This window comes from Bubalus bubalis, chromosome 12 (genome assembly GCF_019923935.1).
Source record: "Bubalus bubalis isolate 160015118507 breed Murrah chromosome 12, NDDB_SH_1, whole genome shotgun sequence".
In the NCBI taxonomy this organism is placed as follows: Eukaryota; Metazoa; Chordata; class Mammalia; order Artiodactyla; family Bovidae; genus Bubalus; species Bubalus bubalis.
The window spans coordinates 69,191,639-69,219,223 of NC_059168.1; the positions used below are offsets into that span (position 1 = coordinate 69,191,639).

The window sequence follows — 27,585 nt, forward strand, 5'->3', positions numbered from 1 at the left end:
TGGAAAGCATTTTCAAACTTTATTTACAACTGTCACAGTGACAAAAAGTAGTTTGAAAAAAAAAAAAAATGCTAGTTTCTCCCTGAGCCTCAAAAAAGAACAGATAGAAGTTACAGGAGGTTCATCTTACAACAGGCATTTTTACTGAAATACTAGGGTTGGGTTTTTTTTTTTCCCCAATAGGATCAGTTAGAAATACACACAAGTTACTTTAAAAAAAAAAAAAGAGGAGGCCAGACAGGAGCTCAGCCACTTGTTCAAGAACAGCTGGGTCCCCACAGCAGGCTCACCGCTGAGGGTCCTGACTTAAGCTGTCAGCCCCTGGCCTGCTCAGACTCCATGTGGTCATACAAAGGGATCTAGCGACCAGCAAAAAATAATAAACCACCCCCATAAACACACATATACACAAAGCAGATTTGTTATGCAGTTTACAAGCACGTTCCCATCACACGGCAAGACTGGAACAGATGATACAGGGGAGCATGAGACGGGGACACAGAAACACGGGATTTTCAAAGGCAAGACCCCATCCACGGAGGGAGTCATGGGATGAGAACTGCAGCTGTGAGGGGTGAGAGGAATGGGGAAAGGCTCCCTGCGGCTGAAACAGGAGGAGAGGGAGAAGAGGGAGAACGAGAGGGAGGGAGAGACAGAGAGAGAGAGAGAGAGAGAGAGAGAGAGAGAGAGATGCTCCCTCGCAGGGCTGGCTGCAGGCCTCTCCCACTTGCCCGAGGAGCTGGAAGAAGTTATTGCCATCGGTGTATGCAACATGAACAGACAACACAGAGGGTGGGGGCGGAGGGGCGAGGGGATGAGCATCGGCTGCCCAGAACCAAGTCCTGCTGATACAAGTAGCCACACTGGTCCTCCCGCCCCAGCGTTCCCCAGAGCCACACTAACCTTGAGGTATTAAGTACAAGTCTACACGCATGTCCCAACCAAAAGGGCTCAGCCTGGATGGCCTGGGGCCCTCAGGGGACGAGGTGGGTGCCTCAATTGGCTGCGTTCAGCCCCAGGGAGGGACTTGAGCTCACTTCTTGGCTGCACAGTCCTGCTCTGAGATAGAGATGTGTGAAGGGTTTTGTCCTGCAATCTCTGCAGCTCCAGATGGTTCTTAACTATGATAAGAAGCTCTAAGTCCAGGTTAGCTTTCTCTGCAACTATAGGCCTCGTAGAGGAAAGGGATGCAGCTCCCTCCCCACGCCACCCACCTTCTGCATCCAGAAGCCCAGGATCTCATGACACCCTTGAGTTTCAAATTCCATCCCCGGGCTGCCTGTCACCGCCATCCACAACTCCCAGGTTCTGCCAGCTCTCAGGACCTGCCTTAATGCTCACTTCCCTATGAGAAACAGAGAAAGTCTCCCCTGCTGGCCACTGAGCCCCCACTGGAAAAAGAAGCCAAGATCCCACGTGGGAGTGGGTACTGCGGCTGGTCAGGCTGGCTCAAACCCACGGCAGGGCTAGCAGCCACCCAAATGGCTGTGCTGGGGCTGGGAGGGTGGGGGTCAGGAGGAGGAAGGGCCAGCCTGGGGGAAGGCCCCGCCACGCTGTGCCTCCACCCAGAGGGAGAGCGAGTCTGGGGAGAGCAGCGGGGGATGGACCTCGGTGTCCAAGCATCTATCTCAGCCCTCCAACAAGGGTGGGAAAGGCCCTCGCTATATCCAAGAGGCTAGGGTGGGGGGCAAAGAGGATCAATCAGGGGAACGCTCAAAAGTGCAGCCTCTTAAAAAACCTCCAGATCATAGCGGGCAGGTGCACCTGCCAGGGCCCGAGGGGAGGGTCTGGAGAAGGAACCAGGAGACTTTTCTCTTTCCCAGCATCACCTCCGGCTGGCTCTGCAGGAAGCCAGGCTCCACGGCTCTCCTTCACCTGCCTCCCATTACAGACCAACACACCCAAAATAAAAACAAAGGCGGGCAGTGGGCAAAACTAGAGAGAGAGATGAAGACTTTGTGGGGTGGTGTCTCAGTGTCTCAGTAGCCAGTGTGCTGCTGGGTCCATCCTTCCTGGCCGCACTTCTCTGCTCGATGTTTTCTCTCAAATGTGTATTTTCTCTTTTATCTCCTGTTTGTTTTTCTTGCCCCAGACGTCCTCCCCCGGAGCCCACTGGAGTCCCAGGCCTGCCCCCAGCCCGCCTGAGTTCAGATAATGATCTCCAAGACACCCACCTCCCCGCACCCCACCCCTGCTCTAAGAAGCTTCCTTTCTCAAAGGCCTGGCACGTAGTCGCAGAGGGCTCCGCTGCCCGACATCTCAAAAAAGGAAAAGAAAAGAAAAGAAAACCAACTCAGTGATTTGCAGGTGCAGAACGGAAGCCATCATCTGGCGTGTGCAGAACTACGGTGGCTCACACACGCTCTCCTTCCATGGTAGCGGGAAAGAACACAGTTCAGGTACAGAGGCTGTCTGGTGTGACCCCGAGGGAGCCGGCGTGGACTCTACTGCTCCTTGTTTTCACTCGCTGTCTCTTCACAGTTGTCCTGCGCATCCTCCTGGACCAAGAACTCCTCGGGGGGCCACCGGAGCTCCCCACTCTCCACCTCCCCCTCTGTGGGCTCCACCACGATGGACGGCAGACGGTCCTTCAGTTTGCAGCAGCGGTCAAAGTCTGACGGGTCAGGGAAGATCTGAAATAAAAGCAGAGAACCCAGTCACGTTCACGTGCAGGACTGAGCCCCCACTGTACACCAGGGACCATGCTATGCCCTGGGAACACTGGGGAGCATCAGGCAGGGGCCAGGGAGCAAACTCCAGGGCAACAGAGGAAATCAGCCCTCAGCCGACTAATCCTGAAGCTGAAGGCTTTCGTGGCAGTGCTACCAAAATTGGTGTTTGTCCTTTTTGGTTTTGTTTTCAGATAAAGGAACTCGAGATCATGTCCTCCACAGTAAGTCACATCTCCAATTGTGGCAAGCATTTTAACTACAAGTACAATGCATACAACAGGTGCCTCAACAGCAAGTTCCTCCCAGGATAATTATCAGCTCTTGATGTGAGCCAGATACCAGGTATTTTATGTAGGTCATTTGCACCCAACACAGTCATGTTGAAACAAAGGTGCTGCTAATGACACTCAGGAGATACCTGGAGAAGGAGGGTGCCCAAACCATTCAGCCTAGAAATGTGCAGTGGTAGAATGGGATTCAAACCCAAGTCTGTTTGACTCCCAAGTCCATGGCCCAATACCACCTGCCCCTTAAGGAGACGGGTTCTAATCTCACTACAGCTGTGAAGTTGAAGTCAAATCAGAGTTGAATGCATGGTCCCAGATACGGGCACGTGGGAACACAATCCCAGGCTCCTTTTCCACTTGTGAACAACCCCTGTCTCCTTGACAGCAAGGAGATCAAACCAGTCCGTCCTAAAGGAAATCAACCCTGAATATTCATTGGAAGGACTGATGCTGAAGCTGAAGCTCCAATACTTTGGACTACCTGATGTGAAGAACTGACTCATTGGAAAAGACCCTGATGCTGGGAAAGATTGAGGGCATGAGGAGGAGGGAGTGACAGTGGATGAGATGGTTGGATGGCATCACTGACTCAATGGACTTGAGTTTGAGCAAACTCCAGGGGATAGTGAAGGACAGGGAAGCCTGGCATGCTGCAGTCCATGGGGTTCCAAAGAATCGGACAAGGCTGAGCGACTGAACAACACCCACCTTGACAATTCTATACCTGAAAGAGTCTACTTCTCTTTCCAAAGTCCTGTCCACAAGGTTCCTTTCTAAGCCTACTGTGTGTTTTGCCCAGAGCCAGGGGAAACCCTAAACTAGGCTATAAAATCCAGGCTCTGTGGCTTCCCTTTGCGCACGCTGCCCTGTGACTACAGATGACCCAATTCTTTGCCCAGCAGCTTAAGTGCTTAATCCCAAGGGCTTCTGGTCCCCTGCCACACACAGCCCTCGGGGACACACCAGAGAGCTGGAGAGAAAAGACTGTCTGGGCTGCTGGGGCTTACAGAATCACACAGCACCTATAAGGTCATCTCTTCCCAACCTGTCCTTTTAATAGATACAGAAACTGAGGCCCAGAGGGGTCAGGAGACTTGCTTAGGGTCACACAGCTTGTTCATGGCAAAAGAAAGCAAAGTGAAACAAGGAGGGGGTAGAGATACATTTGAAGAGAACCTGGGGGCTCCCTGTGCCTTGGAGGTACTAAAAGGGCTCTCCTAGAACCTCAGGCCTTCCCAACTTCTGGGGTGTGATGAGGGTGCCTAGTCTTACTGCACCTGACCCCACGAAGTGTGGTCCCCTGACCATGTCAAGGGGCCAAGTGGGGCTTCTGGGAATCATGGGCCTCAACACAACCTCCCCAATCCCTGCAGACGAGTGATTATTAACCATTTATCCAATAAAGCCCTATTGCTGGGGATTAAGTCTTAAGCCAGCTGCACAACCAAGCATCATTAAAGATTTAACGAGGCTTATAAAAAGTATCCTAATGGCAGCCAGGAGGAAAACAAGGAAGGGAGGGGCTTGGCTAGGGGTGGTGGTGAAGGGAGGCGTGGGGAAAGATGACCCCCACCACAGGCTTCCTCTTCCCGAGGCAGCCAGCCTTGCAGGTCTGGCCCTGGACTGTGCTGTGCACTAGACTCCAGTGCCGAGCAGGGAGGAGGTCACGGGGCTTACTCGGGGCCCTCCTGGCTTCTCTTATGTGGAGCTGGAGCCCCTCCCTGCGAGGGGGAACCAGACGCCTTTCCAAGCACAAGCCTTGGGCCTGAGTGAGGGGAACCCCACAAGTGGAAAGTATGCTACGGTTTACAAAGCTCTTTCAGATATCACCTGCCTTAGGCCTAACTGCCACCACACCACATACCACACCCCCGACCAGGAGCAGAGAGACCCTGGGACTCTGAGGGCTACAAGGAAGAGCCAGGATTCAAACCAGATCTGCTGTTTTCAGCACCTGCATCTTCTGAACAATGAATGGATGCCACTGAACCAACATGCCCATTTCCTGGAACGCTGAGCAGGGATGGTGGGTTAAGACCCTGGGCTTTAATGGCCCATCTGGCAGTTCAGGCCCCAAGATGACCATCTGGGCAGACAGGTCCAGAAGATGAACTGTCAAGTCTGGACAGTTGTTCTACATCTTCAAGAACAGAACTGCGAAATATCAGGAGGGGATGGACACCAGGCCCAGGACAGCCCTGGACCTCTGCCTCTACCCTCTGACCTCAAGCCTGGGGCTGTACCTATGCTGCGACTCCCCGGCTGAGAGAGGTGGTGACCGGCTTCTCATTACAGTCGCCCATGCTGAGGAAAAGCTGAAGGGACACGCAGCAGCAAGGCTAGCAAAAGGAAGAGGAGGACAACAAGAAAAGGGCATGTGGTAGAGAGCAGGTGACTTTGTTCTGAGCTGGAAGCGGGTCTCTCATTAAAAGTAGGGAAAATGTGAAGATAAGGATGATGCTGCTGATGATGGAAGATACGGCAGGCACATTTGCTGAGCCGAATCGCAGATCACAATAATCATCTGAAGTATGCAGTGGTGTGATCACTATTTATAGATGAGAAAACTGAAGCACACAGAGGGCAACTGACTCACTCAAGGCCACAGAGTTAGGAAGTGGCTGAACGGGGACCCAAACTCAGACCCAAAGGACTTCAAAAGAGGCGCCCATTTGATAACACAAAGGGTCAAGCCACAGACCCCAGGTTCTATGTCCTTGACATCACTTGTCCAACCCTACCTAACCAAGACCTCTCAACCACCTGGGCCTGAGTTTCTCCATTTAAGAAGTGAAGTGGCCTCTGGTCTTACTAGATGGATACAAATCCTGGGCAAATACAAAGATGATCAAATGCTTTGAGGACATATGTTAAATTCAAATTGCGATGTCCTCTTTGGAACAGTTGGTACTCTTTGGACTATGGTAAGTATTCAACTTCCAAGCAAGAGGCAGTAATACTAACACAATAATTAAAATAACTCCAAACAATTTCATACCAGGAGCTGCACAATTAAGTCTTTAAAGTCCATGGGGGAAGTCTGAGCATTGAACTTCTGATACTGCTTAGTTGCCAGAGAACTTTGCTCCCTGAATTGCTCAGAGCAGGCACCATGGGAAAAAAAAAAAAAAAAAATAACAAAGCCTGTTAATTACTTAAAAAAAAAAATCACTATAATAATCTAACCTTCCCATCAGAGATCATATTTTATTATCAGATAATACCAATTTATGTCTCTGAAAATTGTAGCTGTCTCCAAAGACAAACAGGACGCACCCAGAACCAAACAGCTTCTCATTTCCTCACATCCAGACAGAAAGCCTTGCAAAGCATAGCTGAGTATTTTGCCAGTACAATCTTATCTCTGACAGCTGCCTAAGAGGCTGACCCCAAGGAGGTCAAGATTTTTCCACTAAGTCATGCTTTTTAATCATCTAGGCAGCAGAAAAATGAGAGGTTGCAACGGCAATTTGATGGGGTGGGGAAGGCAGTGGAAAAAAGGACTCAAGTCAGACTTGCCAAGCACATGACAGGTAGGGCTGGGGCGGCAGGCCAGGCCAGCATGCTGTTTGCCTGCAGGAACTGGCAAGGGATAAACCAATTGCCCCTGTTCCAGAAAGAAAAGGCTTCTGGCTAAACCTCTTACCCCAAAGCGCCCCTTCTCCCTGGACTGGAGAAGGGGGGAAACTCCTTTTCTCTTCTCTCTGCAGCAAAGGTGCCCTCTAAGAAGTCTGGAAAGGACTATGGGGAGGCTCTGAGAGGTACTTCCCACCCTCACCCCCAGGCAGGACAGGTCAAGACGCATCCCTCACAGCTGGAATTCTCTGAGCCCTGCCCCTTGCTCGGTCCACCAAGACTACACTCTACAACAAGTTGTCCCCTTGGCTGCCAAGGCCGGTGACTTGGATGAAACTAAGAGACACCGAATTCCCTTCTTTGCACATGAGGTCTTGGCGATCACATGCACCAAGAACATCCCAGGCCCCACCTGTCTCACTGTGGAGGAACAGCAGGCATTCCGAACTTGATAATGGTGAATTTCATAAGGGACATTTCTTCAAAGGCATCCTTTGCCGGGTGGTCTCCAATCCCAACAGGCTCTGACATTTTGGGAACTCAAATGAGTTCACTCGAAAGGTCAGAGAAGCTTTAGGACCTTCAAGGAACAAACGATCTGCGAGCTGTACTTTGGATGCTGGAATTTCTGCCTGTGTATATCGGAGCTGCCCAATAGGACAGTATATTGGAATATGTTTCCCACAATAATGGAAATGTTTTTACTCGCACTGTCCAATGGCACCAGCCACGTGTGGCTCTTAGGCACTTAAATTGAGGCTAAGTTTTTAAAATTTCCTTTAATTTTTATTAATATAAACATATGAAATATGTAAAGTCAAGTAAATATAAATTGCTACACAAGTAAATGGTTAAATATGAGGACAGTGGAAGTAGGACTGTCCAGGAAAGCTCAGGATGTTTGGCTGATGGGCCAACACGGGCTGCCTCGGAGCAGGGAAATCTGGGGTTGAAGGTGAGCTCCTGGAGATGAGGAATTAGTCAGCAGGCTTTTGTCGAAAGTATAAAAGTTGCCAGTCAGACGGCTCCCATTTCACCCATGCAAGGGAACTGAAAGGTAATACCCAAGCTCCAAAGGCCCGAAATTTGGGGGCCTAGCTATCAACTGTCGCCTCTAAGCCAGGTGACCTAAACCTGGCTGCCTCTGGGGTGGGAGAGGAGAGAGATGCCTGGCACCGAGGATGGAAAATGTGAGTGATTCTGGTTGGAGCCGCTCCCCCTCCCCTCCGCCACCCCACCATGTACACTCATCCCTCAGCCATCACCGCGACAAACAACCACAACCCTAGCTGGCCACAAACAGGGTGGAGGGCTTGGCAAAGAGTTGAAAGATGCTAATAAGGGAAAGTGGACACCAGCAAGTAGAGGAGATGAAAGGTGGTTAACTAGACACAAAGGGGTAATTACCAGTTCTGCAAGCTGAGATCCAGGGAGCTTGGCCACCCGGTTCCTCTTTGCTGGAGAGGAATAGAAGGAAGAGGCATGTTGGGGTGGGAGGGGGAGGACCGGAGGTGGGATAGAGCCTGAGATGAATAACCAGGTGGCTCTCCAAGGTCCCGAGAGGGATCTGCCTGAGCATCCAAAACCACACAGTGAGCCTCTTCCCTCCCTGAAGAGGGGGAAAAAAATCAACCTCAAACCTGCGATGGAAAATTTCCACTCCTGCAGGTAGACCAGGAGTCTGAAAGATCTGGCTTTTCCCTAGTCCCTGAATCTTATTATCTTTATGACTGAGGTCAAGTCATTTTAATTTCCCTTAGCCCCAGCTGCCTCCCAAGTAAAATGAGGAAGGAGTTCCCACTCTTACAGTATTGTTGGAAGGATTACATGATGCTTCAGATTGAGTGCCAGCATGGTACCCAATAGGCTCAAAGATGTGGAGGCCCACCCCTCTCCTTTCCTCATTTATAAATTGGGATTAATGCTCATTCCCATCTTACAGGGCTTTGGAGAGAACTAAATACAGGTATGTGCGAACATGTTCTGTAAATTTTAAATTCCTAATGATGGTTCTTATTAGGTAAAGCTGGGATCCCCAGGGAACATTTAGATTGAGGAAAGTCTGTGGCTGTGGCTTGGGACAGAAGGAAATCAGCAGCACTCCTGGGCTTGTGCTCACAAATTTTAGGCCAGGTTCTTTGGAGAAATGGTTGTGACTTCATCACTTCCTCCCCAGTGCCTGTCTTTTCCCAGGGCATGAGTTAGGCCAGCTGGAATGAAAGCCACTGCCTGGTCCAGATCCTGGCCTTTCAGTGGAAGCCCCTGCAGCTAGAAGTCTCCTGATTATGCATCCTTCCCTCCCTCCCCCAGCCTACTCCCAGGTCCTGCTGCCCAGGTTTCTTATTTTTCCTGGAGAACAACAATGGATTGGCCTTGTGTGTTTATTCCTCTCTAGGAGGGGCTGGTTTATAACAATGGGCAGATCTATACCAGCATCCTGCTCTGCCAAAGGCTGAGTGAATGAGAGGCAGCTAATTAAAAAAAAAAAAAGTACACCCTGCTTCATCATCACTTGCATTTTACTGACTTTTCAAAGTGAAATGTGGCCGGTTAAGAACATAAAGAATTAGAGCTTAGGGGCACAGTGGCCACTGATGGATGCAGGGAACAAGGAAGAACAATCTCCCATCTCCACTGGGATGCTAGTGACCTCATTCTCCATCCTTGAGACGCACCTCGCTCGAATCTCCCCTGGACGGGGTTATGGAATATCCACCTCACCCTCTCCTACCCTTCCCTGGTGTCTCTAATCCTAAAGGAGACTTGAGTAGAGATTTGGGGCTTCATAACAACTATTGGATCTCCTTCCTTTGGATTAAAGATGCTTAAGCCTCTACCCTTGAAACTTAAAAGAAAAGGAAATCCTCTGGATAAACACCATCTTTCATAAACATCTCTCCAACACACACCCATCCTGCAAGTCAAGAGTTCCAAATTCCAATTAATTAGCACTAATTGCTGCTGATAATTCTGGGTCCAGTGAGCTGATGGGGCTTTTGGAATATTAAAGAATGTCTCTCAAAGTTCCCCAGGGTGGTAAGAAAACACTGCAGCTATCTGGCATAGGATAATTTCACATACCTACATCCTATGGTGTATAGCGTTATTACCCTTTGAAAAGAAGTCAAGCTTCTCAGTCATCTCAGAGTTGGGGAATGGCCTCTCTGTCTCTCCCATTTGTTAGCTACCCAAGTGTCCCACAGCCACACACCCCCTTTCTCAGAAAGCCCAGACTGACAGGGGTGCTATCTCCAACCATTTCCTCAGTCTTTGTTTTAGAGACAAAAATCTTGAATATTTGGCCTGGTCCCATAGCCTTCCCATTCTTGTCTGGGGCTCTGCTACTACATGGCTTCCAAACTCATCACTGGATGGAAACAACTTTCAGGTCTCCAAGGACTTTCTTACAGCCCAGCTCCAGGGCCTCTGCTTGGCCTTCAGTCATCATCACCACCTTTGCAGCACACTACGAGGCCAGCCTGTTTCAGGACTCACACTCTCTCCTTATAACGTCACCTTCCCTGTGCCCTCTCTGGACTCAGTATCCCCCCAGGTTTTTCTCTGGACTCAAGGCAGCTTTCTGGCTTCAACTGCCCATCTTAGACTGAGGATTCCCCAATCCACGGCTATCCATCTCTTTCCACCATCTGTGAAAAGTGTCCACTTGGACGACATCCATCACTTCCCACTCACCTTTTCCCAAAGTGAAGTCATCAGCTAATGTATGTCTTTAAAAGTTTTCTGCCCCCTCTCAAACAGGAAGCTTGATAGTAGGTCCAATAAAAGAGATCTAGAGATTTTAGTTGATCATAACTACAGTGTTGATGCAAAAACATTGAAAGAAACAGGGCTATGTTCCTAGAGGTCTGCTCCTCTCATGCAGCTCATCTACACCATCTGCACTGGGATGCCCTGCTGCGGCCCTCTGATTTCTGTTCAGTCTAGAGCTGCTGCTGCTGCTGCTGCTGCTAAGTCGCCTCAGTCGTGTCCGACTCTGTGCGACCCCATAGACGGCAGCCTACCAGGCTCCCCCGTCTTTGGGATTGTCCCGGCAAGAACACTGGAGTGGGTTGCCATAGTCTAGAGCAGTGGTTCTCAAAGCTCAATTCCCCAGGTCCTTTTAGGGAGAGAGTGTCCATGGAGTTAAAATGCTTTCTTCATAACACTAAGATGTTATTTGCCTTTTTTCTCATGTTGATACCTGCACTAATGGTATGAAAAGCAACAGTGGGTGAGATTGCTGGTACGGGTGGCTCCAATGGTAAACAATCTGCCTGCAATGCAGAGACCCGGGTTCAATCCCTGGGTCAGGAAGATCCCTTGGAGAAGGAAGTGGCTATCCACTCCAGTATTCTAAGCCTGTAGAATTCCTTGGGCAGAGGAGCATGGCAGGCTGTAAGTCCATGGAGTTGCAAAGAGTTGGACACAACTGAGTGACTAATACTAATTACGATGCAAGAATTAATGATGGCAGTAGCAGCAAACTGGTGGTCAATGTATCTTCACTGCCCCCCACTCACAATGAAAACAAAATTCTCCATGTCCATGATGAAGCAGTAAAGATTAATTTTTATTAAATATTGATTTTTTTAAGTACATGTTTTTTAACACACTATGCAAAGTCGCTTCAGTCGTATCTGACTCCGTGCGACCCCATAGACGGCAGCCCACCAGGCTCCCCCGTCCCTGGGATTCTCCAGGCAAGAAGATTGGAGTGGGTTGCCATTTCCTTCTCCAATGCATGAACGTGAAAAGTGAAAGTGAAGTCACTCAGTTGTGTCCAACTCTTAGCGACCCCATGGAGTACAGCGTACCAGGCTCCTCCATCTCTGGGACCCTCCAGGCAAGAGCACCGGAGTGGGGTGCCATTGCAAAGTTGGAATACAATATTTCTGGTGCATGTCAGAGCACAACAGTTGTCTCGCAGAAAAACACTTATGGGATTGAGTTGCAAGCTGAACTAGCTACTTTTTTCCATGAAACACCATTTCAGTTGAAAGAATTATTGACCAACAAACCATGGTTATTCAGACTTGGATATCTGGCAGACATAAGACTGGTATTTCAAAGAAAATGTCTGATGATGTTTGTTACCAATGGTAAAAGCTGAGGTCTCAAGCAAAAATTAGAATTTTGGAAAACTTGTATCAGCCATCATAAGCTTGACAGTTTCCTATCACTTGAAGAATTTCTGATGAGACCAGTGGAGATATTAACTAATGTGATTTTTTTTTATATTATATAACAAAATATATTAACATTTGGAAGATCTGCATAACTTGGTGAACCTATATTTTCCAAATGATCAGTACATCAGGTTGTGAAACCAAGCATGGGTAAAAGAGTCATTCAAGGTGCAAGATAGGCTAATGAATTTTATGTAAAAGTACAGAAAGTTCACTGATAAGGTTTCAGATTCCACATTACCACTAACCTTCAAGAAACTACCACTTACTCAGTTTTGCCAAAATATCAAAGCAAAATATATGAAAAGGCTATTAAAGTATTTCTTCCTTTTCTAAGTACATATCTGCAAAGGCCAGATTTCTTTCACTGACTTCAATCAACACATATCAAATCACAATAAATTGAAGGCTTTAGCTGTTTTCTGTTAAGCCATATATCAAACAGATTTGCAAAAAAATGTGAACATTTTTCTTTGTTTTAGAAAGTATATTTACTTTTATTAAAATCATTAGTTATATTAATTAATGGTTTTAATTGTTATTTTAAAGGAGTTAATAAATAATAAAAAAATTTTAAACACTCTTAATGTCAAAAGATATAACCCACATAAACAAATGTATCTCTGGGGGTCCTAGATAATTTTTAGGACTGTCAAAGAGACTAGGATTAAAAAGTTTGAAAGCCAATAGCCTAGAGAAAAAAATACCTTCATAGAGATGACTGTATAAGTCAAGGTTGAAGGATAATAGGTTTTAAAACTGGAAAAGACTTGAGGGGAACACAAAAGGTACCTTCAAATAATTGAAAGGCTGACATGAACTCTAAGAGAGAGAAGATTTTTTTTTAACTCTAGGGGCCAACTAAGATTAGGATGGAGGACTTCACCTCATTATATAACATTTTATCAAAAATGATAGAATCAACTCTTTCCATGACACATGGGGAAGGCAAGGCCCAAAGAGATGCTGGGAGTCACCTGAGATGATGTAGACAGTAGCAAAGCCAAGCTTAGAAACCAGTTGTCCAGATTCATAGTCTAAAACCCTGCTGTGCTGAGAGGTTCTGAGCTCCCTATCACTAACAGTGTCCAAAGAACACGTAGGTGACCCAATGTCATGCTACTGGCATTTGAGTGCATCCCCACATCTGACAGAGACTGGTCCAAGTCTCAAAGGTGGTCCAGCCTCCCCCACCCCATCAGAGATGCTACAGTACCACAGTTTTATCCCAAGGAGAATATCTGTATCCACGATCTCCAAATATGGTCTATACTTTGAAAGAATTTTGAAAAATTGTCTCCTTTCACACCTTTTAAAACTGACACCTAAAAGTTTTGCTATATTATAAACACCACCATTTTAAAATAAAACTTTTATGCTACTCTTTTAAATGTGTACTCAATGGCTTATAAACAGCATAGCAACTTGATAGCAACCATCACCTATTTAAAAAAACCTCATGAACAAGCTCTTAAGTCAAATCATATTCCTTTCCCTACTTGAAAATGTACGTCCACTCTACTGCTCCATAGAAGTTTATCTTAATATATTTTCCTGTTTGAAAGTTTTTAGTCATTAATTTTTTCACACTTCTCAGGAATAATATGTCTTTATTGCATATAAAGTGACTTTTAATGTTTTTATGTCCTGTGACCTTAAGGTTTAAAAAAAACGAAATTCTGGATTGTCTTATTGCAGCTAATAGTATATAAGTGATCAATAAACATACCACAAATAATTATTAAAGACAAAGGCAATTTTTCATTGGTTTCCTATAGACAAATGGGACTTATGAAGCTTTTTAGACAGTAACATTTTTAAATGGTCCATTTTGATGCCCCTAAAGTTTCTACATGCTGGGGAAGCACCTTAAAAGATTCAAGTTGGTGAGAAGCAGGTCCTCTTACAAAGAGGATGGAGGGCAATCTTGACCAGAAGGGTAGGAAAAGAAAACTGGTGAGATCTGTCTTTAGGAAACACAGTTTTAGAGAGCAACAGAGGGAAGCCAAAGATGTGGAAACTGATTTTTCCCCAAATGCTCTCTGCTGTCACATCCCTCGGAAAGTTTCTGTGAACCCCAGGGCCAGCTGTCCTCTGGTTTTAACACTTTGCTGAAACAAGACGTGGTGTATACACAGAACATTTATTAAGAAGTAATTTGGCATTAAAACCTCCAATATTAGGGTGCCAAGGAAAACAGCCAAAAATATTTCTGATATGGCTTTAACTGCTGTATCCAAGGGGCCAAATGGAAACACACACACACACACACAGAAACCATAATTTAGTATTAACTGATCTTTAAGAATGCTTCCACCTAAGAGTATATCTTCAGCTCTGGAGGAAACAGTTCCTTCATGCTGACAACAGTGACACCCGCCACGGAAGTCAGGCCCCACCGCTGCTACTCTTTCCTGTCCACACACACACTGTGGCTCAATTATAGTTTTTTCTTTACTCGCTTGTCTAAAACATATTAAAAAAAAAAGTTCTATCATTACATAAATGGGAAACTAGTATTACTTATCATAGATGGCAACCATAAAATACACTAACACTTTCAAAGTTTGTCTGTATAATACACATTAACTTTGTAAACCACCAGGCATAAGGGGGCCCTACTGGAATGTTGGCCTAGGCTATTTACCTGTTGCAAAGAACCAGGAGTCTTGCAGTGTTGTTGGATGCAAGGCCCTTGAACACTGGCCCAAGACTTCTATTATGTTCAGATCGACTTCTAAGAGCCCAGTGTATCCTTGATTCCAGGGAAGCTATATTTCTTTTTTCGACTTTTATATTGAAGTATAGCTGATTAACAATGTTGTGACAGTTTCAGTAGGCAGCAAATGGACTCAGCCACACACATACATGTATCCATTCTCCCCCAGACTCCTCTCCGATCCAGGCTGCCACATAATGTTGAGCAGAGTAGGGGAAGCAATATTTCTAAACCATGACCATTCCATGAGCCAGACCTGAAACCCCAGGAAAACCCAGAGGGTTCAGGGGACTAAACGTGGATCTGTTCAACCTTCGTTGGTCTCCAAGCCAAGACAACTTCCCCAATATTCCTCAAGGTCACACAGTGCTCCAACCTTCTTAACAAAGGAGATGAATAGGGGAATCGCCAACTCACATACATTCATAAACCATAAAGCCTGTCAACATATCCGCTATAGGACAAGAATGTCGCTGGCTATTTTAGAATGCTGGCTAAATGGTGTCTAAACATCATTCACTGCTATCATCTCTGTTCAAAATAAGCAATTAATAAACTAGAGGAAGATGTACAGCATCTCTCAAACACTTTAAAATAATCAAACACCTTTCTGACTCTCTCCACAAAGCCCCTCCATCATCCTACCTGTATAGAGTTTATACCCCCAGAGATTCTATCTGCTAAAGCTTTCAATGCTGAGAGCTGGGATATTATGATAAGCTCATTTGTTTTCTGTTTTTTTTTTTTTGTTTTAACCACAAGTATTTATTGATGGATCGAAGAATACAATTTTAATGGAACAATAAGGCACAACTGTGGATTAAAAGTTTGCTACACAGCCAAAAGGAGGAAAAAGCCATCATCTTAGGAACTTTAAATATGCAGGTCAAGGAGCCTCTGAAGTACCTCACTAATAGACCAGTGTTTTCTGTTTTTAAGGTAATATATAATCAAGAAACTTAATGGTGTTGAATCTCTTTGGTTCCGTAATTCTATTTCCAGGAATTTCTGGAAACGAATCAGACCTGTGCAGAGATTTGTGTAAAATGATGTTCAAAGCAGTGCTCTCTGTAAGAACAAAATATGCCACAACCTAAACATTCAGTAATATGTGGTACATAACACAATGAAATGTCATTTTACAAAGAAAACCAAATGACAGGAACATAGTCCCAATATCATACAAAATGAAAAAGGACTCACTAGAGTCACTCTAGCACACACAGTATTTCCTCCATTTTATTTTTTAATAAAAATAAATATAAAACTAGAAGTAAACATACCAAAATGTTTCAATGATAGGAATGTGGGCATTGAAAATTTCCTTTGTACTTCTCTGTATTTCTCTACATTTCTAGAAGGAATTAGTATCACCTTCATAAATTATAACACACACACAGACACTGTTACCCCTTTTGACTCAGAAATTCTACTTCTAAGACCCTATTCTAAGAAATAATATAAACTACAAATATAGATTTATATCTAAAATTATATATAAATTATCATATTATTTATAAAATAAAAATGCATACAATCTAAAAAAACTAAACAATTGGATAATGGTAAAAGAAATAATGTTTTAACTTTATGATAAAATATCATAGCTATTAAAATGCTGGCTGAGGCATTAAGATAAGTTATGATAATGTGATACTGATGACTTACATACCATTAAGTGAAAAAGCAGAACACAATTCAGTATCTTGAGCACATAAAAATACAAGTGCCATGGAAAAGAAAGGAAAAGATGCTAACATACTAACAGTTGCAATTTATGCATGGTCAGATTATGGTGACTTGGAAAAAGAACTTTAAAGAAGAGAATAAAAATTCCACAATGGGCATGTGTTACTTTAAAAATTTGAAAAGTAAGCATAAGAATAATAAAATATATACTTCACCAGTGAAAATGTGAAATTACTCAAAAAGGGGGGAAGGAAAAGAAAGTTTTCCTACAGTTACAGAATTCTGATCTAAAATAACTGCTATTAACATTCTGCCATCTGCCATTTTGGTCATAAGTGAGTGTGTAAGTGTGCTCATGTGTGTGAGAGTTCATGAAAGTGGATGCGAATGTGTGTGTGTGCATGCGCGTGCACTCGTGTAGGCATCTCAGGCTCAGTCCCTGGGAATCAGTGGCTAAGCCTGGTGCTACCCACACACACTCGCCTGCTGAAAAATTAGAGCTGACACATAGGGCTGTGTCTGGAGAAATGTTTAGGAATTTGGGAAAATCAGGGATTCCTCTCAAATCCAGAGATGTCTCAAGCTCTACAAAGTAAAGACAGAAGATGAATTCAAGGCAAACTAATTCTGCCTGGGAACCACCTTCAGGTTAGGAGAAAGTCAGACCTAGAGACATCCCCCCCCACACACACACTGGACTGAGGTTTGTGAGTGCTCTCCTTGCTCAGGGCAATTCTCCTGATGGTGAGCGATCTGGAACCTTCCTTCCTATTGGCTCCAATACAATCCCTGGCTGAGTTATAGACAGTCAGTGTCACTTCAGCTAAATGTTTGAGTGTTTCTTCTATACAGTTTATGTAAAAGGAGCTTCTCACAGTGCAAGGCAATTAATTCTAGCCAAGAGGGGGCTGAGGGAGCTCCCAAACTTCCCTTGAGGTCAAAACAGTCTGGAGCAACTTTTGGCAAATTTTAATTCTTTTTCTAAGATAGGTCTGTGCAACAAAGGGCTCTCCTTCAGTCAAGGAGTGAGGAGTAGACACCAGATTTGATTGACTGATAAAGATCCTCCTGAGCTGGGCTCAGGGACAAGGGAAGGCAGGTGGTAAGATGAGTGATGGCCAAGGGGACCCCACGGCTATGAGACTGCAAAGGAGCGAAGCCCGGGAAGCTCTGATCCCCGTGTGAATGAAGGCCTGTCTTCATCCTGAGAGGATTATTTCAGGACTTGGGCCTGAGAGATCATTTTAGGACATTCACTAGACACCCAGGAATAGCTCTTGGCTCCAGTCACAAGATTTGCCACCCAAACTCATCCCTTTTCCTCATGGTACAATCGTCCTCTCTATCCAACCTGGGAGACTAGGTCAGCATAGAGAAAAATGCTGATCCTATGAGAACCCACGCCATGGGGTGGCCAAGGTGGAGAGAGAATTCTCAGCTCAGGAAAGGGAGAGAAGAAGGGGCCAAACAATCACACAGAATCCAGTAAATAACGATTTGCCGGACTCTGCGCCCGGCTCTGTGGGAACAAAGAGCCGTCTAAGACACAGACCCTGGGCCTGGAGAGTGATGGACACACCACCGCTTGAGAGGCCTCAGGCCTAACACAGGCCCTTTGAGAGAAGGCCGGGTTGTATGGCTCCAGTGTGTGTCACGTTGGCTGGGGAAGTGAAGCAAGCTTGTTCTCTCCCTGGCGGTGCTACAGACTCACTGTTGTGACCACGGTGTGTGCGTTGTGGGGGGAGCCCCCGTGGGAATAAGTCCAGCCCTCTGCAGGCTCTCACCCAGGGGCATTACAAAACAGTGAATGCCGTGTGTGTGTCAAGGCCTCGGGCGTGGAAGGAAGGTGCTGGATCCCCCACACAAAGTAGACATGACCTGAACACTGACGTGACCTGGGCACTGGCTCAGAAAGAGGCAGCATGTGCAGACGCAGGCCCAGTGCTGCTTAAGGAAATAGACTCCCTCTGCTTCCGAACCTTGTGGCTCTAGCTGCCTTGTTCTGCCTCAGGTTCTTATGAATTGTACCAAGCAGGGAGTGGAGTGGATGCGGTAGGGATCGGAGAGAGAAAACGTGCTGGGATTCCAGGAATATGTCATGTTCATGGCTGGACGTCTCTTGCCAAGTGCTTTGGAATTTTAGCTTTATGTCCCTCCAGGGACAACTGAGGCTTTTTAAGTCTGATGTGAAAGATGATTTGCTGGTGACCAGGGGACTTCTGTGTGCCTGCTCAGCCAGGGCTCCCCAACTCCTGAGAACCACTCGGGGTTACTGCAGTTGGGGTTAACCAATGAGACAGGGGCGCCAGGAGGAGGAGAAAAAGGGGGCTGATTACACACCTGCTGTGGCTTTGTGAGCAGCGGCTTGAGGGAAAGAGAGCAGAGACAGATGCAGGAACCCCAGCCCGTCACGGATTTCCACACCTGCACTTACACAGGAGGGAACAGGAGAGCCAGGCTCGGGGGTCTCATCAAGAAAGGCTCAGTAGACAGGTGAGTGAAGAGCAAGCGTTTCTGAGCTGCTGTCTGATTGTAGAGGTTCAGCTGAGCCTGCTCTTTGAGATAGGAGTTGCTGCTTCTGATGAAGAGTGAGGATGGGGAGAAAAGGGAGTTGGCAAAATGCTGGCCTTAGAGATGGAAGAGACAGAGAAGGTCTGTCCCAGGAGGGGCCAGGTCTCAGCCAGCCCGGTGCTTCAGACCTGTCATAATGCAGAGCTGAAAGAGAGGCTCAGATTGCAAGAAGCAAATGACAGGACTGTGGCAGGAAAAGGTCACCCATCACTGTCCCTCCTCCCTGTCCTACAAAAGCCAGGACATCCCTCCCTCCCGTCTCGGGAAACGCAGGGGAAGATGCAGGAAAGCTCTCAGCGCTGAGGATCAAAGGGAAAGCCCAGAACACGAGGCACTGTGGTGCATACAGAATTAGTGCTCTAGTCCACGGCGCATCCTCCCTGGCTTCCCTGAGAAGGAGGGGAGTCCGCTGCTCCTCTGCCTGGTGGGTGGACATCAAATGGTAGGAGAATGAGACCAAGAAGAGCAGGAGGAATACAGGCGGCCAGGGAAGGAAGGTGTGCTGATCAGAGCTTCCCTGGTGGCTCAGAGGTTAAAGTGTCTGCCTGCAATGCGGGAGACCCAGGTTTGATCCCTGGGTCAGGAAGATTCCCCTGGAGAAGGAAATGGCAACCCACTCCAGTACTCTTGCCTGGAGAATCCCATGGAGGGAGGAGCCTGGTAGGCTACAGTCCATGGGGTCACAAAGAGTTGGACACGACTGAGTGACTTCACTTCACTCTAGGAAGGATAAAAGTTATCAGATCTTGGTCCAGTTGCTTGAGAGGGGACAGATTTAAATGAAGACCGAAGAGCCAAATCTCTGTCTAGAACTCAGCAAGGGGGATTAAAAACTGCAGAAGCCTCAGCAAGCTGTGCTGGGGAAGCCGGGCGGCCAGGCCGAAATGCACAGCCTTTGGGTTGCAGCAACATCCATGACCAGAGGCGAACGCCCAGGACCCTATTCAGGGCCCAGACCAACTCAGGCACAGCACAGAAGAAGACCGGGTCAGAGAGGCCTTCCAAAATGTCACAATCAGTGGGGTTGTGGGGTGCCTGCAAGGCAGCCACTGACCTGCTTCCCTGAATTAGAGAAAGCAGGAAGGCATGAGGCAAACATCCCTATCCATCTATCCATTGGGCCAGAGAATAAGAAGCTGACAGATGCAGTGTGGGGAGGGAGCTGCAGCCCAGCAGGGACAGATCCCCATCCTCCTTCTGGAGACCCTCCCACTCAGCCCCCTGTGTGCTGGCCACCACTTACATCCCTGCCCAAAATGTACTCTACTTTCTATTAACTGTCATTCACCCACCTGGGAGGGTGTCATAATTCACGCCACGTGAGACAGCAGATGTGGCCTGCACATATTGAATTGACTCTCTAAGTAAATGTTAAGATACAACAGGGTACTGGCTCTGTCAATTTTTATACGTGCTCATAAAACAGCACTGAGTCCCCAAGCACAAGAGATAGGGCTTCCCCAAATCTCTTAGGGGATAAAAAGACATCTGTCTGAGCCTGTGTAGGGGATGCGGGTTTGATTCCTGGACGGGGAAGGTCCCCTGGAGGAGGAAACAGCAACCCACTTCAGTATTCTTGCCTGGAGAATCCACATGGACAGAGGAGCCTGGTGGGCTACAGTCCATGGGGTTGCAAAGCATCAGACATGACTGAGCAGACAGAGATTTGAGGCTGAGGAGGCCCTTTAAAAATTCTAAAGCAAAAGTGCAGGTGAGCAGCTTTAGAATCAAGAGACTCAATTTTACTGAAACTACCACCATTCACTTAGCACCTGCTTTGTCAAGGCCCCAAGCCAGCAGGCACCTCAGGTTGGGGAGGGCTACTGGAAGGGTGATGGCTGATAGGCACAAAGAGGGAATAAGGCATCCTCTGGTCTTAGAGACCTGAGCAGGGAGAAGGTCAGGCAGGACCATGGCAGCATCTTTTAAGCTCAAATGCCACAGGCGCTGGAGAAGAAAGATGCCACATCTGGGGCAGAGAAATCAGCAAATCTTTGTTCTGGGGAGGTCTGGAAGGTGGGGGAACAGCTGACAAATTCCAGTGTGCCTATTTATTTTACGACCTTATTTCAAGGTCAAACCACAAGTCTGAGATTCTGTTTCAACTGCTAAGTCAGGATTGATGTCTCCATCCCACTTTTAGTTCCTGGGAAAAGCAGGTCGCAGTAAAAGCCATGTACTATTATTACCCTCAGGAAGAATGCCAAGAACAGAGCTCAAAGCTCTGCTGCCCCCAGATCCAAGTCCAGCCTGAGCATGTACACTGGACAGACCCCGGCCAGTCCCCAGAGCTCTGGTGGGAATGTGTTTAATTGGATGGCAGTGGCTTTGAGTGGGCCCAGAGAATACCAGTTATATGACAATTGTCAGACCAACCTGCTGCAGAGCCCTGAGCTTGGCCCAAACAGGGGCAAGCCAAAGGTGCTACAAAATTAGAGATGGAAGTGTCCTCTCAAAGTCCTCATTTTCTTTCAAGGCCGCAGTCTGACTTTCTCCTCCCAAGCCTTCCCACTGCCACACATCCCCAGATTGACCATAACTTTCCAGTTACTCCACCAGATGGCCTGTATTCCAGTTATGTGCATGTTGGTCTCCCCCATAAGCCCTGGACCCTCCTCACAATGCCCAGCATAGCATGTTACATAGAGTAAGTGTCCAATAAATGCTGATTGGTTGAAGATAACCACCGCTCCCCTGTCTCTTCTCCAGGAAGACCTTTCTGAAATCTTGTGAAGGATTGCACTGGAGTTCAAGGTAAGATATTTTGGAACTGGGCAGTAGTCTGCTTCAAGGTTGCAGGAACAGATCTCCTGAGAGGCTGTGAAAACTGGGCCCTCAGTCTAGCACCACAAGGGAAGATCTGAGGGCCCTTTGCTTAGGCAGCATCGAGTTATCTCAGGAGCCCAGAGGCAATTTTATTTTCCTCCAGCCCGCAGCGGCCCCACTTGAGCTGTCCTCACCCAGCACCACAGCACCTTCCTCTGTCATTACCTACTCTATCCCTCAGATTCAACAGAGTAACCTGAAGGTCAAGAAAACGGCCCTGTAGGACCTGGCCCTTTATCCTGGGATGCATTCAAAAGGAGAATATAGAAAGCACACATCAGACATACCGATGACTGTGTCTGGAAAGGTTCTGTGATGGAAATCTGAAACCCAGAATGAAACAAACAAACAAAAAAAAACCCCTCACCTGTAACCACAAAGAGATTCAGTCTGATTCAGTGACTTGGAAACTGGTATCCAAAAACACCCCAGCCAGTGGGTCAGGAAACTTCTGCCCTCCCACCGGCTGTGGGGCCTTCAGTTGTCTCTCTCAGACCCACTCTGAGGGTAGAAAGTAGAAAACCAACCAGGAAAGGGTATTTCCCCCACAACCCCAAACCCCTTCCAGCCAACAGAAGAGGCTTGGCCATGTCGACACAACGAAAGGGGCCTCCTTGAACCTCCCAAGTGTGTCTGAGGAGACTCTTGCTGTCATCTGCCAAATTACCTTAGCCAACCTCAGCTTTCATCTCAGCTCTCTTTGATCACCCTCCCTCCATCACACCCACCCAGCTTTCTGTGTTCTCTTTCTTCACAAAAGCAAACCTAGGGTGGTTCTAAGGAGTGACTAGCCAGAGCAAAGTCTCAATTCTAGGCAAGAACCAACCCTAAGGCACAGACACATGACGCACCAGAAGAGCAAGGCTTTGGAATTCGAGACCCAAGTCATCCACTCAGTCTGAGCCTGTTTCCTCATCTGTGAAACAGAACAATAATTCCCACCTCAGAGCTACGGTCAAGACTGAACAAGCACTGTTTGTAAAGTGCACGGCCCATAGCGGCGTTCAGTTAGTATCTGCTGAATGAGCCCACCGCACCCCATTCATTTTCCCCGTTCAGCCACGCCACACAGTTCCAAGATCTTCTCTTAAAAACAGACTCTTTCCTCCCTCATATGTAATGACCAAGGCACTCTCCTCAGAAATCTGAAAACAGTTCACTGTCCTGACAGTGAAGGCAACGGCTCCCCACTCCAGTACTCTTGCCTGGAAAATCCCATGGACGGAGGAGCCTGGTAGGCTGCATTTCATGGGGTCGCTAAGAGTCAGACACGACTGAGCGACTTCTCTTTCACACATTGGAGAAGGCAATAGCAACCCACTCCAGTGTTCTTGCCTGGAGAATCCCAGGGACGGGGAGCCTGGTGGGCTGCCGTCTGTGGGGTTGCACAGAGTCGGACATGACTAAAGCGACTTAGCAGCAGCAGCAGCCCTGACGGTATCTGAAGGTCTCTGTTGTGGGCCAGGCGTAGTGGAAAGCATATGGTAGGCCAGAAAGAGCATGGGACTGAGAATCTGAAGGCATTACTCGGACCACTCTTTTGCTCCTTATATATTCTGGATCCACCACACAGGATAATCTATGTGCTAGATCTGGGCAATCACATCCTTGAGAGAACTACCCTTTGGGGAAAGGTCTCTTCAACTCTAAGTAGTTTGAACACTAACCCTGTTGGAATCAGTTGGTCAACCATCAACCAGAGGAAGAGAGCAGCATTTGACACAGCAATTCCTCCACCAGGTCACCCTTCTTCATAAGATGCCTCTCACAGCAATGTTACTACTGCCCAAGGCTTGCCTGGGGAGGGAAGTTCTAGTCTGAACTGACTGCACAAATCACCTCCCCCTTTCCCACCATAAAGGGAAGAGTTCACAGCAGCCAGGATGACTAATTAAGAACTGGCTCATGCTTTCTGAACGCTTACTGTGTCCCAGGTACTGTGACTGCCTTATCCATGTTATTTCATCATGTTGAATCTTCACAATTCTATGTGGTAAGAACAACTGTTGTCCCATTTTACAGATGAAGAAATTGAGGCTTATTGGCATTCGGGAACTTTCTCAAGGGTACACAGATCTTACAAACAGCACTGGGATACAGAACCAAGTCTACCACCAGCCCCAGCAAAAGCCACTAGGCTCTAAGAAGCCAGAAGGGAACCTGTACTGAACTCACCTGGTAGGAAAGGCCATCCTTTCGGGGGTTGAGGCCAATTTCTTCCATGGATGGGGTGTTCATCATCACTTCAGTCATCTCGGCCGATCTCAGATAGTCAGGGCTGCCAAGAAACCCAGAACAAAAGTCAACAAACATACACACTTTCACATTCCTCCTCTCGTGCCTTCTGCTGTTAAATCAGGAAACTGTCTGGAAGGAGGATGAGAGGTGTTCAAAACAGAACTCGCAGAAAAACAAGCTCATACCCTGAGGAAGTGCCTTACAAGCCCAGAGCATCAAGGCTCTCAAAAAAGCCCATTGTCTGAAAACCACTCTGGCAAACCTCCTCTTTCCTCCTCTCCTGTACTAGTCCCCACTGGCACAAAATGACTCTGAATTTTCTTTTAAGTGACAGAACTAGAAAAAACCCCAAAACAGTAAGTAGTGGAGGCCATCTGTCTATATTAAAACCAATTCAACCCGTCTCTATTGAAAACGAATATTGCTATTACATAATGATAACAGGCCAACCTCAGGAAACCAAGTCCAGTATGCTGCCTTCCTAAATTTCTATGTCTCTCTAGTGTTCCTTTTTGCAAAATGTCCCACATAAAGCCCCAAGGGGTCAGCTTTCCCTAAGCTTCACATCTGCCATCCAAGCCCCTTCTCTGGCCCTTGCCACAGCAGCTGAAAGCTCACAGCTTGAAAAACATCCCCTGGATTAAAAGCCTTAAGGATGCCCGGACTCTGATTGCAAAGGAAATTTCCAGAGGGGCCAAGTTGGCCCACCAGTGGCTGACATGTGAAAGTGCTTTGTACTCTGTAAGCAGGATACAAGTGTTCCATTATCCTCACACAAGCCATGGGCACGTACAGGGTCCCGAATGTGTAATGCCAACGTACTCGCTACACAACACACAACATTTTCACCATCATGCCTTTATACATGGTTAAAAATAAAAATTAGGGTAGGCTTTAGAAAGACCACAGCTAAGGAAACAGGGGTACCAAACTCATCTTCATTTTACAGTTTCTACATAGCATAGAAATGGCACTGGATTTGGAAACAAAAGCAATAGGTTCTGGTCCAAGCTAAGCCACTCAAGTGCTGTGTGATTCTGAACAAGTCATACAACCTCTCTGAGCCACAGGTGCCCTGTTAGTTACCATGATACTAATGCAGAGCTCACAGTTTCCACAGTTATGCTCACAATGCTCCACAGGGTGAGGGGGTGGAGCACTACAAACCATGAAATGCTAATCAACTGTAAAGTGAGACCCAACCTTAATCTCTCAGGGGACAATAACCCTGATGGGCCTTGACACACATCTTGGTGAGTTTTGAGTGGTCAGGGGAACACAGCCTCCAACGGCCTTGCAAGTCTCACCCATTTGGTACCTGGAGGTAGGAGGGAAGGGGCCTTCTGCAGGAGGGCACAGCAAGCCTCAGGGGTGAGGGGATTTTCACTCTGTTTTGAGAATGCAGTCTCTTTTCTAAACAGGCAGGCTGGGTTGAGGGAGGGGAGACTAAGAGAGGATGCTAGGCTTCCGGGCAAGTCTGAGGTCAGGGACTAGGACTCCAAAGTCAGTTTCCTCCTAGGTTCGGGAAAGGCTATTGCCCACACGACTCTCGCCGGGCTCTCAGCCTGATGTCCCGGCGTTCACTCCTCTCTCGGCGCGGGGCCGAAAAGTTGGAGCAAGAAGCATGAACTTTCCTGTTTCTGAGCTGAGCAGGACTGCGCGGAGCTGGAGCCTGCGGGGCCGGGCTCTCTGCGCCCGCACCTGAGAGCGCGCTCGGGGCCGCCAGTGCTCGCCCCCTGACCGCTCTTCCTCTTCTCAGCGCAGGAAGGAAGCAACAGCCGGCACGCAAGTCCCAGCAGCCAGGGGCTAGCTCTTCAACCAGCCGGGCGCCCAGGACGCATCCCTCCCAGCCCCGATCTCAGGTCGGGTGCAAACCTCCGCCTCTCTCTGCCCGGCCCGGGCAGCACGAGGACCCCCAGGCGAGCCTGGGGGGAGGGCGGCTCCTCCCCAGCCTCGGCCCCCAGAAAGGCGCGTCGGGTTTAGGGGCTGTGGAGAGGAAAAGGGATCGAGAGGTGTAGCAAGTGATTGTGCGGCTGCTTGTGGCTTCAGTCGAGTTCCGTGTGGAGAGGGCGTTTTCCCCACCCCTCGGAGCTCTGCAAACGCGGCCGCTGCACCAGCTCAGCCTGGCGGCCGCGGGCCTCGACGCCAAGACTTGCATGCAAACAAAAAGGAAAAGGGGAGGGGCCGGGGAGAGCTGGAGCCCCCTGCGCCAGGCCGGGCGCGCGCCTCCTGCAGCCCTCCGCAGAGAGGGGGGTTTTATTAGCCAGGTTCAGCCCTGACCTCTGGTTCTTCTTCCACCCCACCACGACCGTAAATACACCCTCCCAGCCGTCACTTAAGTGAAGGCTGCGAGTTCACTTCCTTTGTCTGGATGCTCTCAGCACCACCACCCCCACCCCCATCTAGGCAACCTTGACTTTGACTCCTGCATGGGCTTGGGCGGCTGGTTAGTGCCTGGTGCCCGCGCGCCGCCCGCTGCCCTCGCAACCCAGCCGGTACGAGCAGGCGCCCCGGGGCCCAGCAGCCACGGCCGCGAGACGGATGCCCGCCGAGAGCGCAGAAGATACTCACCAGTGAATGGGGAAATAAACAGACATGAAGTCCTAGGGGAGCCTGACCCACGCCCTTGTGATTTAAACACGGTCACTGCGTCCCGGGTAAGGATGTCAGGGGCGCAGAGAGGGGCGGCAGGCTGCCGGGCGCGGGCACTGGGCGTTCGCTGGTCCGCCTCCGGGAGACAGTCCCGATACCAGCGATGTCGGCAGGGCAGACGAGCTCGCGGCCCCACAAAGAGCCCGGGAAGCGGTATTTATAGGGGCGGGGGCGGGGCTCGGCTCCAGGAGGCCACGCCCTCCCTCTCCCACTCCTGGAATAACGTCACCAAAATCATGAATGGCTTCAGCGCTCGCAGCTCCAGCTGGCGGCGGCTGGGGGGCGCGCTCGGCTCCGCTCCCCGAGGGCCGTGGTTTGCTGCAGCTTTCGAGCCCGGCCCCCACTCCACCACTCACACACGCAAACACGCGCGTGGACACGGGCACGCGCGCACCCGCACGCATGCACTAGGACCTGAGTTCAATGTCAACGCCACTACCCGCTTACAATCCCGCCGGCGTCCGCGCCCCTTTCCCTGCACACACCCCAGGGACTTCTGGGCTGAGGACTGTGGCGTGAGGAGGGCGCCGGGGCCCGCTCTGGACAAGACCGCTCCGCGGCCGCCCTGCGCTGGGGGAGGGCCCCATCCCTAAACCAGCGCCCTCTTTTGCACCCATGCGCCGTCCCCAGCCCACACCTGGGGTTCACCCCCGCTCCCCCACATTAGGCCTTTCCCTGGCATCCTCGCCCGCAGCACCTGGATCGCTGCGCCCGAGGCGAGGCGCGTCTCTTCTGTCCCCCCGGAAGCTGCGTGGAAAAGCACAACTCCAAAAGAGGCGGTGGGAAGGTGGGAGGGTACGCGGAGCTGGGGCGACCGAGTGCCCGCGGAGGGTCACGTTAGCTTGCAAGGGGCTAGTCTGCAGCGCTGGGAGCCGCGGAGGGTTTGACCTGGGTGAGAAAAGATGTGGTGTCGTCGTAGGGTTTTTTTCCATTGGACACACACACTCGGCCGGCGGCTGGGGACCGGGGGTGCTGGGGGACGCGCCGCACAAGAACACACCACCCACCAGCCTGGGCTCCCAGATTTGCTCCAAGGAGAAGAAACAAAAGAGCTTCAGCCGAACCCTCCCAACCTGCCCAGGAACTGCGGTGCCGCAGCCGGGAGTCTCTGGGGCGCTCAAGCTGCAGAGCAGCCCCCATAGCAGGGGTGGAGTCTGCCCCTCTGTGGC

The 27,585-nt window shown here is 48.6% G+C and overlaps 1 protein-coding gene across 2 annotated transcripts; it reads right to left on the reverse strand.

Moving 5' to 3' along the window:
• On the reverse strand, window positions 1-26,562 carry LBH (LBH regulator of WNT signaling pathway). Of its 2 annotated transcripts, XM_044926113.1 has the most exons (4): window positions 26,336-26,562; window positions 23,702-23,804; window positions 7,943-7,992; window positions 5,781-7,498 (listed from the first exon to the last, which is right to left on the reverse strand). In XM_044926113.1, the coding sequence occupies exons 1-4, from the start codon at window positions 26,359-26,361 to the stop codon at window positions 7,387-7,389; spliced, it is 291 nt and encodes a 96-aa protein (XP_044782048.1). In that variant the 5' UTR covers window positions 26,362-26,562; the 3' UTR covers window positions 5,781-7,386. The 2 variants fall into 2 exon arrangements, with proteins under 2 accessions (XP_006061112.1, XP_044782048.1); XM_006061050.4 differs by lacking the exons at window positions 5,781-7,498; window positions 7,943-7,992 and adding an exon at window positions 1-2,633 and having other exon boundaries at window positions 26,336-26,549.
• Window positions 26,563-27,585: the final 1,023 nt, after the last annotated feature.

Excerpts from the sequence above, each read along its gene's own strand:
- LBH (XM_006061050.4), bottom strand. The coding sequence starts at position 26,361 with ATGTCTGTTTATTTCCCCATTCACTG. Across the intron at positions 23,805-26,335 it reads GTTTATTTCCCCATTCACTG|CCCTGACTATCTGAGATCGG; the intron begins GTGAGTATCTTC and ends GTTTCTTGGCAG. Across the intron at positions 2,634-23,701 it reads AGGATGGCCTTTCCTACCAG|ATCTTCCCTGACCCGTCAGA; the intron begins GTGAGTTCAGTA and ends CTTTTATTTCAG.